Below are 14,604 nucleotides of genomic sequence, written 5' to 3'. Positions count from 1 at the left end.
GAAAAACTGAGGTCATTACAAAATGTTAATTTCTAAATACTTTTTTACAGCTAAATTGAAAACCTTAAAACTATATATTTATGAACACTATAAATTACCTGAACAAGTTGTGCATGAACCGAATCCAAATTAGTAAAAGCTGACCTGGCCTCAACATAAAAACTTAACTGCTGCTCAAAATCTCTTCCATAATCAACTTTCTTAACAAATCTTGATATTAAGTTTCCTATTTGCCTTTTCTCATCTTCCACTGTAAGTGCACTATTAAAAATGAAAAAGGAATACAAAATTAACTAGTGTTCATAAAATTCAGATAACAAGCACAGAAATGTGAAAAAAGTGTTAATTCTGCAAATATAGAAATATAGAGCTTCTGAGCCACCAAACATCAAGAGATGAAAGAAAAATGTCAATCGAATTTGGCAAAGTTGAACTACTGGAAGAAAATTGAGTACAAAGCAAGAAAAGTAGACCATGTGCAGTGCATTAATTGTAATATGCAGACTCCAGACTAAATGACACATCTGAGAAATTGTTAGTGTCAGAAATAATTTATCTGACATGGTTATAAAAGTAATGCACACTTATATGCTTGGGGCAGTTCTGGCAGAATGTAAAGATGTAAGTATTTAGGAGTAAAGGGAACCACTCACATAATAGCAGAGGTGTTGAGTCACCGAGAGGCGCACACAAAAGAGAATGCTGTGAGTTGTGTCAGGTGGGATGGATACAGGGAGAAAGAGGCAGGAAGCAGGGTGAGGGTTTGGGGATGGGTAACTAGCAGCTCAGAGGGAGACAGCAGGTGTCCAAGATAGGAAAGTGAGAGGGAGGGGTGGCAGGTGTCCATGGGATGGGTATTTGACACATGTGTACTGGAGACGGTGAGGTCCAGTGGACGATAAAGGTGAAATGGAGACTTGGATTGGGAGAAGATGACAGGACAGAGGAAGGCGAAACTTTTGGGAAGAGGCTGCAGGGGCATTGGGCTAGCAGAGGTTAGGCCACGAGGATCACAAAACTGAAGAAACTGCTTCAAGGATAACTTCCAAACTATGTACAGGGTGTATACAGACAAGGGGGGGGGGGGGGGGGGGAATCCTGGTTTCTTCCTGGATTTCTCACTTGAAAATATACTTTTTCCTGGATGAAAATACACTATATCTGTGGTGAAAGTATATTTTTTTTCTGAGTTAAGTAACAATCTGATTTCCCTCGGAGCTGTAAAACTTAATCCTTTGAATGGTGAAGATTTTATACACTGGCATAGAACTTCCTGGCACTTTAGGAAACAAAACACAGAAAAAACAAAAATTTTTGGAAAGATCTTTTATACAAGGCAACATTTACACTGCATGTTTTCACGTTTTGAAAGTATAAACAGCAACAGGAATTCCACCAAATACAGCATGGTAGCTTTCAAAGCACTGAAATCGAGACTGTGACCTGCTTTTGTCCGCCCATCATAGCTAATGTCACGTGATCATACCAGCCAATGACAGCAGATATTAAGAGCATAGATCGGAGGACATAATCAGCTGTAATCAAGAACAACATTGTTAAGTAGCACAAAAACACAAATAAGAAAAGTTAATGGTTTAAATTAATACACATACAGTGTAGCTACAGGAAAAGCTAAGTTTTCACTTATAATATTGGTCATCCAAAATTTTTTGCTGTTCACTCTGTCTCCCCTTAGGGTGTGATTAGGCAGGGTCCTATGAACACAGCTTAAATGGCAGCAGCTGAATACATGCATGATCATAAATTTCACTGCTTTACACTGAACATTTCATGAGTTACCTGGCTGAATACATGGTATGTTGAGCACTTTGACTTTTCTACAGAAAAACCAATTACATGTGCAGTTACTCAAGAACTCGCTTCACACTTTATTTTGAAGGATAATTCATAGTTTTTGCCATCGTTATTGCATAATTTGTAATGTAAGAAAGAACTAAAATAAATATGAAAAACTAACCTTGAAGCTTGGTCTTTTATAGTGTGTGTTATATTAAATAACGGCATAAATGGCTGGTCTTCTGGGCCCAAAACTTTTGTAAGTGGCTGGCCCTCAGTAGTAAGTTTTGAATGAGAGTCTAAAGCTCCATGATTTAAGAAATTTATTGCACTTTCTCATATGTAACATAATTAATCTTGCATTAAAAGGAAATTTACTTTGAAAGTAACACTTCTCAAACCGCCATACACAATATTTTCCGGCAATCTATTACAAATTTAAACAGTTGTGACATCATGCTCATTCAAATGAGGCCTTTGAGAAAGATGCATTGAAAGCATTTTGTTCTTACAAAGTATTGCATAGTCTTTCACACATTTTGCTGTCAGCAGACACTTGTGTGTGCACTGTATTTTGTTGTCGTAAATGGCACATTTTCTTTGCAACTAAAGTTTTATTTTGGTGTTATTCTCTCATTTATATTTTACTGCTGCGTTATTATTCTGTAGTATTGGGCTAAAATAAAATAATTTTTAGAGTTATTTGTTCTTGCCAGTCAAAATTACAGAAATTTAACTGAAAACTAAAATAATGAAAAACTCCTGGAAGTCTAAAAAATTACCTTTTTTTCAAATTTCTCTCAGTTGGAACACTTCCTGGGTTTTTCCTGAATTTCCCAGTTGTCCCAAAAAGTTGGCACACTGGGTTGAGGAGCACCTGGTGAAGTGGATGGGAGAGAAGGTGTTGAGGTCATGGATGAATGAAGATAGCATGTCTTGGCCCTGAGTCCATATCATGAAGATATCATCAAACAACCAGAACCAAACAAGGGGTTTAGGGTTTATGAGCCTAGGAAGCTTTCCTCTAGATGGCCCATAAACAGATTGGTGTAGGAGAGTGCCAGGTGGGTGTCCACAGCTGTGTCACTGATTCGTTTGCATACCTTTCCTTCCACGGAGAAGTAGTCATGTGTGAGGATGTAGTTGATAAGGTGTATCAGGAATGAGGTGGTGGGTTTGGAACTGGAACTACACTGGCAGAGGTGGTGTTCGATAGTGGCAACGCCAATGGCATGAGGGATGTCGGTGTATAGTTGGGATCTGGTAAAGGGATGGGGATGGCCAGGAGTCAGTGATGGTAATAATTAGTATATTAGATGTGAGAGGGTAGGCTTCAGGTTACTGCTGCAGGTGTTGGCATATAAGAGCAGAAATTCTTTCAGTGAGAGCACACAATAACCAGCTACAAGAGGCGTCCAGGAATGTTGGATTTGTGGATTTTGGGAAGCATGTAGAAGGTGGGTGTGTGGTGAGTTAGTGGGGTGAGGAAGGAGATGGACTCAATGGACGGGTCTAAGGATTTCAGTAAGGACTGAAGGTTATGTTGGACTTATGGGTTGACAACACTATGGGCAGAGCTTATACCTGGAGGAGTCAGACAGCTGGCGGAAGCCTTCTGTTAGGTAGCCACAGCAAATTCATCACGACAGAGAAGGTGACCAGGGGGTTGTGGTGTGGGAGGGAGGAGGGTCATTCTTGGATGATGGTATGAACTGGGAGAGGTAAGGTGCAATGTTGGTATCAGGTTGGCTTTTGTTGGAGGGATTGGTAGCATGGAAGTGTTTCCACTATAAGAATAAGAAAAAGAAGGGTAGGTCTTTGATAATTCCAAATAGTTAAATTTGGGTGTGGGGCTGAAGGTAAGGCCTTTTGGTAGGATTAAAATTTCTGTAGCATTGAGGTTTCTGGTGGAAAGGTCAGTGTTCTGGATTTGTTTGAGTGCTGAATTTTGGTTAGCGTAGGGGAGTTTTGGAGGATGTGGCAAATAGAAAACGTCAGATAGGCAGGTTGTGGGTGCCATGAGTGGTAGATGAGGGGGTTCACTGTGGGTAGTGTAAGTGTTGATGCTTAGTGCTGCTCCAAAGCTAAAGTAAGGTGTCAACAAGTTTGATAATTTATTGAGGTTGTGTCTGGTATGCTCTTCCAGAAGCAACAGTTTCAATTTTGAGACATTGTGTATGTACTGGGGATTGCATAATAACAATATCTTGCCGATGTAGTGGTGGTGATTCTGAGATGCAAGTGCCAAGGATATGTGTCTCTGCAGTACCAGAAAAATGAGGAAGAGGGTCTGGTGGAACCTAAAACTATGGATGTCATAAAAGAAGGGGGGGGGGGGGGGTTGAGATCCAGAGAAGGGAATTTCTGTGGTTAGACTGTTGGAGGGGGTTCCACGGCTTAGGTAGCATTTAAGGAACAGAATGTAGGCCTGGGTTTTAGCTGCGAATAGGGATACTTTTGTAACATGATACAGATAGATGGAGCAGAGGTCCTTATTGGATGGGATGTTGCTAGGAAAGTTTGAAGTGACATGGGAAATGGACCATCAAAAGCATTATGTCATTGTAAAGGAAACTATGAATAACAAAGCATGGACTTTGGGAGTGAAAAAGCTGGAAGAAATTGTGCTGATGACAGTAGATTAGGTCAGTGATGTGAGGATTTTCAATCATCTGAAAGTTACCAAAACAAATGGAAAAAAATTAAAGATGTAAAATAGTGGCTGGAGCAATGTGTGAGTAGGGATGGGTCAGCTTGGAGGTGAATTGTATTGGTTTCTTACTAGGTTAGTGTTTCAACTGTGATCTGGCAGACGGCTGGATCCCCCCTTCTCTTGCTGTATCAGCCCAGACTGTAACAACTGCACCATATCCTTTGCCATGACTTTTATTATCTGTCATCATGCCCATAAATGAGGGACATCCTACCCAAGGTCATTCCAAGACCTAATTCAATGTCTCCTAAAGTGGTATTCCACTGCCCACCCAAACTGCATAACATCTTGGCCCATCTCAAAGTCACCTTCACTCTCAACTCCAGTACACATGGGTCCTACCTCTGTGGACAACACAGGTGCATGACCCGCCTGATCCACTCACCCAGCACATCCTATTCCACTCATCAAAAGCTTATCCTATCCCATGAGAGGCAGGGCACCTCTGGAGGCAGGTGTGTCATATACCACCTGTTCTGCAATCAGTGCACAGTATCTCATGTGGACATCACCCACAACCAGATGTACACCAGAATGAGTGGCCATCTCCAAACTTTGGCGAGCAACAAAGTCAATGCAATGTGCTTGAGTTCAATGGCTGCTTCACAGTCCTCTCTATACAAGCTTTTTTGAACTACACAGAAGGAAGTTATCTTTGTAACACTTCTTTCACACCCATAATCTCCCAGGCCTCAAAATACACTAACCTACTGTCCTGACAGCCTCTATCCAACAGATTCCCCTCCCTCTGTCCTATCAGCCCCTCCCAATCCGTGCCTCCATGTCATCTTCATTGTGCACCTCACTCACTGGCTTCGGTATCCATGTGTCACATGCTCAGCCTATGCATCTGCCACTCTTTCCTGCTGACGCATCTGCCACTCTTTCCTGCTGCATTCCTATCTTGCACACCTGCTGCCCCCCCTCCCCCCCTCTCCAAGCTACTACTTACACATCCCAAACTACTCCTCCTGTTTCTTGTCTCTTTCTCCTCCTACCCACCCTATCTGACACAATCCTCAACCCCCAGTCCACCTGCTGAATTGAGCTCCGGTATTGTGTGTCCAACAAGCACAATGTAACTGCATAGGTGTGTGTGTGTGTGTGTGTGTGTGTGTGTGTGAAATGTCAGTAACACAAACTGTCACTAAACATTATCATCATATAAGCATAAAGCACTCTGTAAGAAATGCAGTAGTGCAAAGGTCAGTACATTCATCTGTGAGACCAATGTAAATTCATCACTGAATACTCAGTAGTACCAACAGGGATTTCATAGTACGCACTGGTACAGCACCACAAGTAGACACAAATCTGATTTAGTAGCTCATAGTTCCATTTTTGTTGTGATTCAATATGAAATAAACTGCCAACTCCGCATGTTAAAACTGCATTACTACAATAAAACTGAGATGTTGTGAAGACATTTCTAACAGATATACAATATATATCAATAAAATAAATTAAAATAATGATGAAATTAAAACAGAAATTATAATAAAACACACCTATACATAATATAAAAATGTGTGTGTGTGGGGGGGGGGGGGGGGGGGGGGGGGGACATAAACATTACTGTCATGCAACAATTGCTGTGGGGCTAAGAACCACCTGCCTATCAAAGGGAATGAAAAATAAGTGTAGCCTGTGACACATGAATTCCTAGATTTTATCCATCCAATATTTGTGAATAAGAGCACTTAGCAACTTGCAACACACTTTACACATGATTTCAAACTTTTATGAATCTTTTTCTTGCTGACAATCTCTACAGAATGATGAAAGGAGAAATGTTCATCACTTACTACTTTTCCATTGTTCTTAGAGTAAAAGTACTGCATGAAGCAAACATTATAATTTATTACTTCTTCACTGCTAACTATATTCTCAAAACATTTCACATAGTATGCACATATATCACTAAATGTAAGCACAAAATTATATCATTGTGTGATGTATAGTTCAAGAGGTACGACGTCATAAACAATGAGATGCCTGAAAAACTGTAACATCATGCGTGACATTTAAATTTATTACTTCCTTGGTACTAACTCTATTCACAATAAATTTCAAGGACAGACTCTACATGTGCTGTTGTATGTTCCCCAAAATTATATTATTGTATGACACATCATTCAGGAGATATGACATCATAATCAGTGAGATGTGTGAGCAACTGTCACAACATGGATGACACTTTGTTGCTACTGACTCCATTTGCAACACATTTTGCAGACAGTATCCACATACACTGCTGTCTACAAAATTATATTATTGTACGACACATAGTTCAAGAGATATGACATCATAAACTTTAAGTGCATGGCCAGATGCTGCTTTGTACAGATGTGAAGCACAGTTATAAATATATACCTGGGCAATGCCGGGTTTAGCTACTGGGAAATTGATAAAATAAGTTAAAGTATAGGTTTACTGGCAGAACAAAATTGCTCTTTTGATGCGACATAGCACACATTTTGTTAAAGAAAGGGTTACTGTAACTTCTGTGTCCCACTACACACACACACAAATTGGTTATGTGCACAAAAGTGAGTCCCACTATGTGGTGCTTGGAGTAAAGCTCAGACTGGTCGGAACACATTCCAAACAGTAAAAGCCATGGGATGGTGATGCTTGACTTTGACCACAAAGTTGCAAGACAATAAATTCCAGAAATGATGCAAAGTCCATTTTTATTCAGACTGAAATCCAAGTAACACACTACAACAATGGCATGTAGAGTGATGCTTCACATACAGTATGCAAATAGGTTTCCTCGCCATGGTGTGCATTTATTTTTATTAACCAAAAGACCGGAGGGTTTGCCCATCTACGTCACACCCCTGGCAGCCTCTGCTGCTATGCGGCTCAATGTCCACACTTCACCCACTATGGAGGCAATTATTCAATTCTACATCCATTTTTCTACTGGCTTGAGTGATATCCTCATTGCTAATTAAAAGGAAAATGCTCTACATGCAGTCATGTAAAAATGGCAGATACTGTGTCACAGAGGCTGAAAGTGTCTAGTGCTAACATGTTATCTCTTTTACTGATGACAGCTTATTGTCTTGAACTACTAGGCATTTGTTTGTTCTCCCTGTCAAGGAGATAACAAGTTAATGGTATTCAGAAGACTGGAAAATAAGGCACATTGTGTTTTGTACATGTCTTACTACTGACAACATATGTCACTGTTGACATCTTCAACTTTTTTTTATTTTTTAGTCCTGTCTTCCTCAGTTGCATGTAATATTACGGTATATTGATAATTTTTACTTATGGACTGTCTGACAGCAACTGAATAAAACACAATTTTAGTGCCATACGCATTTCGCCTTTATTTTCTGCAAGGCATCATCAGTGGCCTGGAATATGTACATATGTTAGCGATTTAATTTACATTTTTGTCGCTGTGCCTATAGGTTATAAACAGTTCTGGTGGTTGGTATTTCCTATTAAGTAGTAATGTTCCGAACTGTACTTACAGGTTGCGTGGACAATTTCTTACATATTACACTCCCGTTGCATTTTTGGTGTTGTTCTTCTTCTTATGAATGCCAATTTGCGGTTTTTTTCCCACATTCCACAGCACTATGAACTGAACGCTTGTTTCAATGCAATGTTTTGGTTTCTGTTGCTGACTGTCAAATGTTTTTGCCAAAGATCGAATGTTGTTGCCAAACTTTCGAGTGTAATTATTGAAGTATCTGTGATCTGCTCGTGTATGCGTTTGTGTGTGTGTGTGTGTGTGTGTGTGTGTGTGTGTGTGTGTGTGTTTGTGTGTGTGTGTGTGTGGTATAACTTTTTTATTTTTATTATTATTATTATTTGGTGGGCTGTGTGTGTGTTTATGTTATCATTTCCTTTATTAAATGTAGTAGGGAGCCTGTGCTGATGTGTGTTTATTCATTTATCACATGTTTGTTTTCTGCTATGGCTTTCTGGATGTGGAAGTTTTCTTGCATTTGTGTAAGATGTTTGTCATGGTTGCTTATTCTCATTATTTTCATTTCTTGTTCCATGTTTGTAGGATGATGGTTATGGTGTTTTAAATGCTCTGCACATGTGGAATGGTTTGTTTCATACTTCCAACATCTGATATGTTCTTTGTATCTTGTTTCAAAATTCCTGCATGTCATGCCTATGTATACTGCATCACAACTTTGACATTCAAGTTTATATATTCCTGATTGTTGCAATTTGTCCCTCTTGGTATCTGGGTGGCTTAGGTGTGATTAGAAGGTTTTCCCAGGCTTATATGCTATTTTGAAGCCCTGTCTCTTTAGGACGTTTGCAACTCTGGGTGTTAGTTTATGTGTGTAGATCATGGTGTACCATCTGGCTCTTTTCTGTGTGGTGTTGTCATTGTGTGTGTTTGTTGAGTGTGTTTGTAAGTTTTCAGCTTGTGAGTTCTTTTGTATTCTGGTAATGTTGTGTTTGTTTTGTATTTGTGTTTTTATTTTTTGATTGAGCCTGTGTGCCACATGTGTGTTATACCCGTTGTTCATGGCTATTTGTATGATTGTACTCATTTCTTGTTCAGTTGCTGTCAGAGGGTCCATGAGTAAAAATTATCAATATACCGTAATATGTCACTGTTACTTTGCATGAAACATAATATCATTTTAGACTGCATCTGAAGATAAAAATGGTGTTCTTGATGTTCATATGATTTTGTAACGATTAAGAGGCCAAATGTCAACTCAGAAGATCAAGAATTCACCATAGCAAACAAAGGCAGTCTGTCATGGTGTCTTCAGTATTGCACAGAGTTCAACATTAGACACAATAAATTAATTTTAAATGGCCCACCTGAAGAACGTATTTTGCAAGATGACAGCCTTGCCTTAACCGTTTTGCATAAGAACAGTGATCTTATATATCAATTTAAATAGCAGAATGTTGTACAAAATTATAGACTGAAATTCAAAACTTACTTTACTTCACCATGTTTCAAACAACTCAGACCTTTCACAGAAGTTAAGTGTAACTTACTCCAAATCCTTATTAAGACAATTACACTATACTCATTACATCTACTGTTAATTTGTATGAGGCTGCTGGCTAGCCTCAAAGCCTATAAAAATTCACAATTTTTGAGAAATACATGAAAAAAAGGGTTACTTATAAGCAAGAAATGGTATTTAAGACACGTTATTTATGGTTACAAATGAAATTTGCATTCTGAGGTGATTCTCACAGTATGGTGCGTGCTTGGTTCACTCTTAAATAGTTGCTTTAAAAATCAGCTGTCTTATCAAACAGCTTAAGACACACAACAGTTACCTGGAAAGAAGAAGCACATTTTGCAATATAAAAGATGAGAAGAACTGCTAGTATCTACCAGGTAACGCGAGATCACTGAACATTTCAGGAACTAAACAATTCCTGACATCATTCAGATACCTCATGAACACCTTATGCAGATAAATTTGCACTATCCCCTCCACATGCACACAAATCATAGCTGTTGGTAAACAACATTAAAAATGTCAATTCTGTACAGGTGTATAACTCAATAAATAATCCAGAAAAGGCATTCCTCACATTTAGCTATTGTCAATCTTGCAATTATTCATTGTTAAAGGTTTTAGAAGGAATAAATTGAACACTCATATTGTAATCTACTGAATGGATATATAAAATAAAAACTGGAAAGTGATGATTGACATAGGACACTTACTTCACAGAGTCATGCATAACACGGCAAACAAACATCAAAGCATTTGTTATAACTGGATCATTGGTAGACTCTTGATGATTTGTAGCAAATGAATCCATTATACTTTTGCATACAGCCACTTTCACACTCTCTTTTTGGAACATATCAAGCAATGGCAGGAACTTGTCCTAAATTGTTTATAAAGGTAAAACAGTGGCATGAAGGTCAGTGATCATAAAAGAGAAATGATGTAAATTATCTATGCATAAATCAGTTCAAGTAATACACACTTAAATAATTCTCTCTATAAACTAACAATAAGCACTGAATTAAAGTCAACCTTGTTATGAAAATCATTTCAGCCATATTTTAAAAATTCCAATGTTACAGCTATTGTGACCGGAATCTGCTAAGATCATGAATGACTAAAAGAACCTGCACAGGCTGGCCAACTGGCAATGCGTTGTCACCAATGCATCAACAAGTGTGGACGGAAAACAACAATGAAAAGCAGACAAGTGGAGACGGCACAAGAAAAAACAAGTCCAGTGAGTAATTTAAACAGCGTAACCATGACATAATGAAGTAGAAAAACAAGAACAATGGTGTATTATGGCTAGTGGTATGAGCGGAAGGTGAATACACCACTGTAGGCAGAGCTGCACTACAGCTAGCTTTATAGCATGAATGTTAGCACTAATTGGCTGGCAAGGTGGGCATGGTCCTCTAGCATAGTGAGGCCAGCACTGCACTGCCACAATACTAGTGCTCACAGATGAAGCACTGCTGTCTAGCAGCTGAAGCTGAGTTCCACACCTTCCAGCAGACTTCCACCTGGCTGGAATACCACAGCACTCTTCCCTGAACGGGTGTGTATGGCTGGAAGCATCCTGGATGATGCTTCATAAGGTGAACTGGTGGTGTGTTCGGTGTCCTGACACTTAAGATGGCTGGTAGGGGATATTTGGAGTGCCCAGTAGCATGCTAGGGTGTGGCAATGTGGGTGATGTTGGCTGATATTGCAAACACTGTGTGGAGATCTCCACCTCCAAGCCCACATCATTTCACTGGCTTTCAGGTCAGCTGTCACTCTCTTTGCCAATTAAGTAGCCTTAAGGTTGGGGCATCTGGGTTGAAGTAGGATGTGCAGGGCAACAAGGGGTAGAAAAGTATCAAGAGATAGGAGGGGGGCAGACAGGTGGTTCTCAGTAGCAGCAATGGCAAAATGAGGGTTAATTACAGTAATAATCTTCAAAGTTAAGAGGTGAGATGGTGTGAGAGTGGAGACTGTGTCATAGTGGGAGTTCCACTCTGCACAGCTAAGAGGAGCTGGCGCAGAGACATTGGGGATACAAATGGGACGAGTAACACTTTTTTATTTTTTTATTTATTCTGTGAATTCACACTGTGTTAAGTCACTAAGATGTGGAGTGAGTCAGGTTTACAAGCATGCAGATAAAATGAAAGAGGTAACATGAACAGAATGTCAATAACAAAAAGTAAAATAAATTTCTGGATAAGTTTAAAAGTTGAAGTAAAATTAATAAAATACAGTTCAAGTAACATGACAATGACGTAATTACAGAAAATATTTTTTTCTTTAAAAAAGAAAAGGACATTGACCATCTGAAACAAGTAAGATGAAATAAGGCTAACACATTTGAGCCACTACTAAAGGCAATAGTGTTGCAATGTATGGTGTGTTCAGTTTATGAATAGACATAGATTGGTGGTGACCTATTACACAGGTGGACAGCTGGTTATCTGTGTGACTCACAAAAAATGGTGGATGTTATTCCTTGCATAGGTCATATATCACATGGCTCTTTATGAGCATGTCCCCACCTATGATTGGGTAGGAAATGCTTATGATTTGACAGCAGTAGGATGTGGGTGGATGTACATAACAGATTTTGCAAATAAATCATTTACAGTGGAATGGCATATGGGGTGCTGGATTGGTAGCAAATGAGGTTTATCACACATCTGAACAAACTCAAAGCCTTGCTGACAAAAGTTGAACAAAGCAAAAATGAGTGCTAGAAGAGCAATGCAGGAAGTGTTCAGTTGTACTGTGGTTTGAGTATTTCAAGAAATATACCTGTAAACGAACAAAAAACTGATCACATATCTTTATTTTTTTGGGCTGATAATGAAAAGCAAATGCCAGACTGAAAGTGACTGGGAAAATCCTAAAAAATGCAGTTCATCTGGAAAAGAAGTAGTTTACAAAACTCTCATTTGAAAGATTCTTAAGAGGAAGAAAATAAGATTGTGGGTAGAATAGTCTGCATCTAAGGCTATGTAAAGAGGTTAGTCAAAGCTCTGGTGAATGATGTAATTGATTTTTTGAAGATGTGGGTGGTAAGTGGAGTACTGGTTCATGGGCTGATTCACACAGATGATATATTTGTTAGTGTCATGGAAAGAAATGGTTTGGGAAAGCTGGAAGTGCAAAGGCTGGAGGAGAGCGACTTTTATGGAGCTATTAGAGGTGGATATGGTAATATGTATTGAGGTTCTGGAGGGAAGTGCAGAGTTTCCTCTCAACTTTGGTCCATATTATGATTATATCATACATCTATCTGAAACAGACAATGGGTGTAAGGTATTAAGTGGATGGGAAGGATTTATCTAAGTGGCCTATTAACAGTTTGGCTAAAATAAGTAAATAGGATGTTATAGGTTGGATGACACATGGATGATGGAAAAAGCTATGCTCATTGCAGCAAGACTTTGGGTTTGGGTGATGTTGGTGGGCTGGTGCTATGTCAACCAGTACACACATAATGAAGCAGCTGTGGAGAATGGGATCTTGCTGGGTGATCTGCACTACTCGATTGACCATTACTAGAAGTTTGTCTCCTGCATGCATTCAGCAGTGATCATCATTCTGAAAACAAAGAACTTTGGCTATGTTGAAAGCTGGGTCTGGGCAAGCATGACAGTGTGTCTGCATTAGAATGCAGCATTGTCAATCTATAATGAATTTCATAGTGATACACACTCAAAAACAAAGCCCAATGCTGGAGTCATGTAGTACTGTCAGGAAGCTGTGAATGAGAGACAAAAAGTGCCAAAAATGGCTTATGGTCAATGATGAGATGGAATTTGTTGCCATAGAGAAGAACATGGCACTTCTGTATTGCATACATGATGGCCAAAGTTTCCATTTGTATCTGGGAATAATCACATCGCACAGCTTCACATCTTGGAGGCATGTGGTAGGCTGTTTCGAGCTGTCAGTGTTTCTGTGAGCCAAAGCCAACCCAGCCTGCGTTGTGAGGCATCCGTTGCAGAGATGAGATGTTTACCTGGCATAAAGGTACCAAGGCATGGAGATGATTTAAGAGTGATTTAATGTGGATGATGCTATGTCTCAGTCCGACAACCAGACAAAAGTAACATCTTTTTTATGCAAGTTATTTAACAGATGAATGACATCTCACGCATTAGGGAGAAATTTCAAATCCTAACTACTGTAGTTCCTTTAGGTTCTGTCGTTGAGACAGGTTGTCAATTGCTGCAATGTGGCGCTTTGTAGGTTTCACGATGTCCTTCGTAAGATGATGGTCTGAATAGTCTGTTTCTCCCTGCAACATATTCGGCTTCTGCAAATCACGCTTAAGGCCTGCCTCCTGTAGTTTAGTAAACAGGATCTGAAGATTAGCAAGATGTTACTTTCGAGAGGAATCCATGATAATAATTTCATCAAGATAGTTTGCACAACACAGAACACATTGCATTAACTGTTGTAAAAATCTCTGGAAGATGGCAGGAGTGTTTGCGATACCAAACAGAAATGATGATTTAACAGTATAACCTGAAAAGAGTGTTAATGACCATAATCTGTTTAGAAGCAGGAAACAGACAAAACTACAAGTAATCCTCTGCCAAATCAGTTTTCAAAAAGCATTCACTGCTTCATGAAGATTTCTTCAGGGCAAGGAATAGTATAGCAATCTACTATTGAATTGACATTAATGCTGAACTTAAAATTGCAGCACAAACGAAGTGCCCTTAGGTTGACAAATAACAACCAGAGGTGTTACACACTGGCTGGAATGAATGGGTTCAGTGATGGCTGAGCCATACAATCTGTCCAATTCATCCTTGACTGCCAGTCACAGAGCAAAAGGAATAGGCCAAGCATGATAAAATTTTGGAACAGCCATCAGTATAAGGCTGATGAGAGCCTCATAGTCCCTTGCAGCACCCAGTCCAGTTGAAAAACGACTTGAATTCATGGCAGAGTTGTACAATGTCTAGAGCAGGATGAAGTCAGAAATAAAATGCATAGCATCCAGAATTTGAAAACTAAAAATCGCAAATGTGTTGAGGCCATAAATGTTTTCCGATATTGTACTTTCAACAGCCAAAAGCTTGATCACACTCATGATATGCTGAGCATGAGTGGTTGGTTTGGTTT

At 39.3% G+C, this 14,604-nt stretch overlaps 1 protein-coding gene across 4 annotated transcripts in view; it reads right to left on the bottom strand.

Moving 5' to 3' along the window:
• Positions 1-14,604, bottom strand: part of LOC124606757 (VPS35 endosomal protein-sorting factor-like) — a 99,466-nt gene that overhangs the window by 26,939 nt on the left and 57,923 nt on the right. For all 4 annotated transcript variants that reach the window (XM_047138807.1, XM_047138810.1, XM_047138808.1 and 1 more), the window contains 2 exons: positions 10,197-10,363; positions 99-261 (listed from right to left, as the gene is read on the bottom strand). In XM_047138807.1, the coding sequence (XP_046994763.1) occupies positions 99-261; positions 10,197-10,363 (330 nt within the window). The remainder of the gene's footprint in view (positions 1-98; positions 262-10,196; positions 10,364-14,604) is intronic.

Source organism: Schistocerca americana, chromosome 3 (genome assembly GCF_021461395.2).
Source record: "Schistocerca americana isolate TAMUIC-IGC-003095 chromosome 3, iqSchAmer2.1, whole genome shotgun sequence".
Lineage (NCBI taxonomy): Eukaryota > Metazoa > Arthropoda > Insecta > Orthoptera > Acrididae > Schistocerca > Schistocerca americana.
The sequence above is the reverse complement of the archived record's forward strand: the minus strand, read 5'-3'. Positions and strand labels throughout refer to the sequence as shown.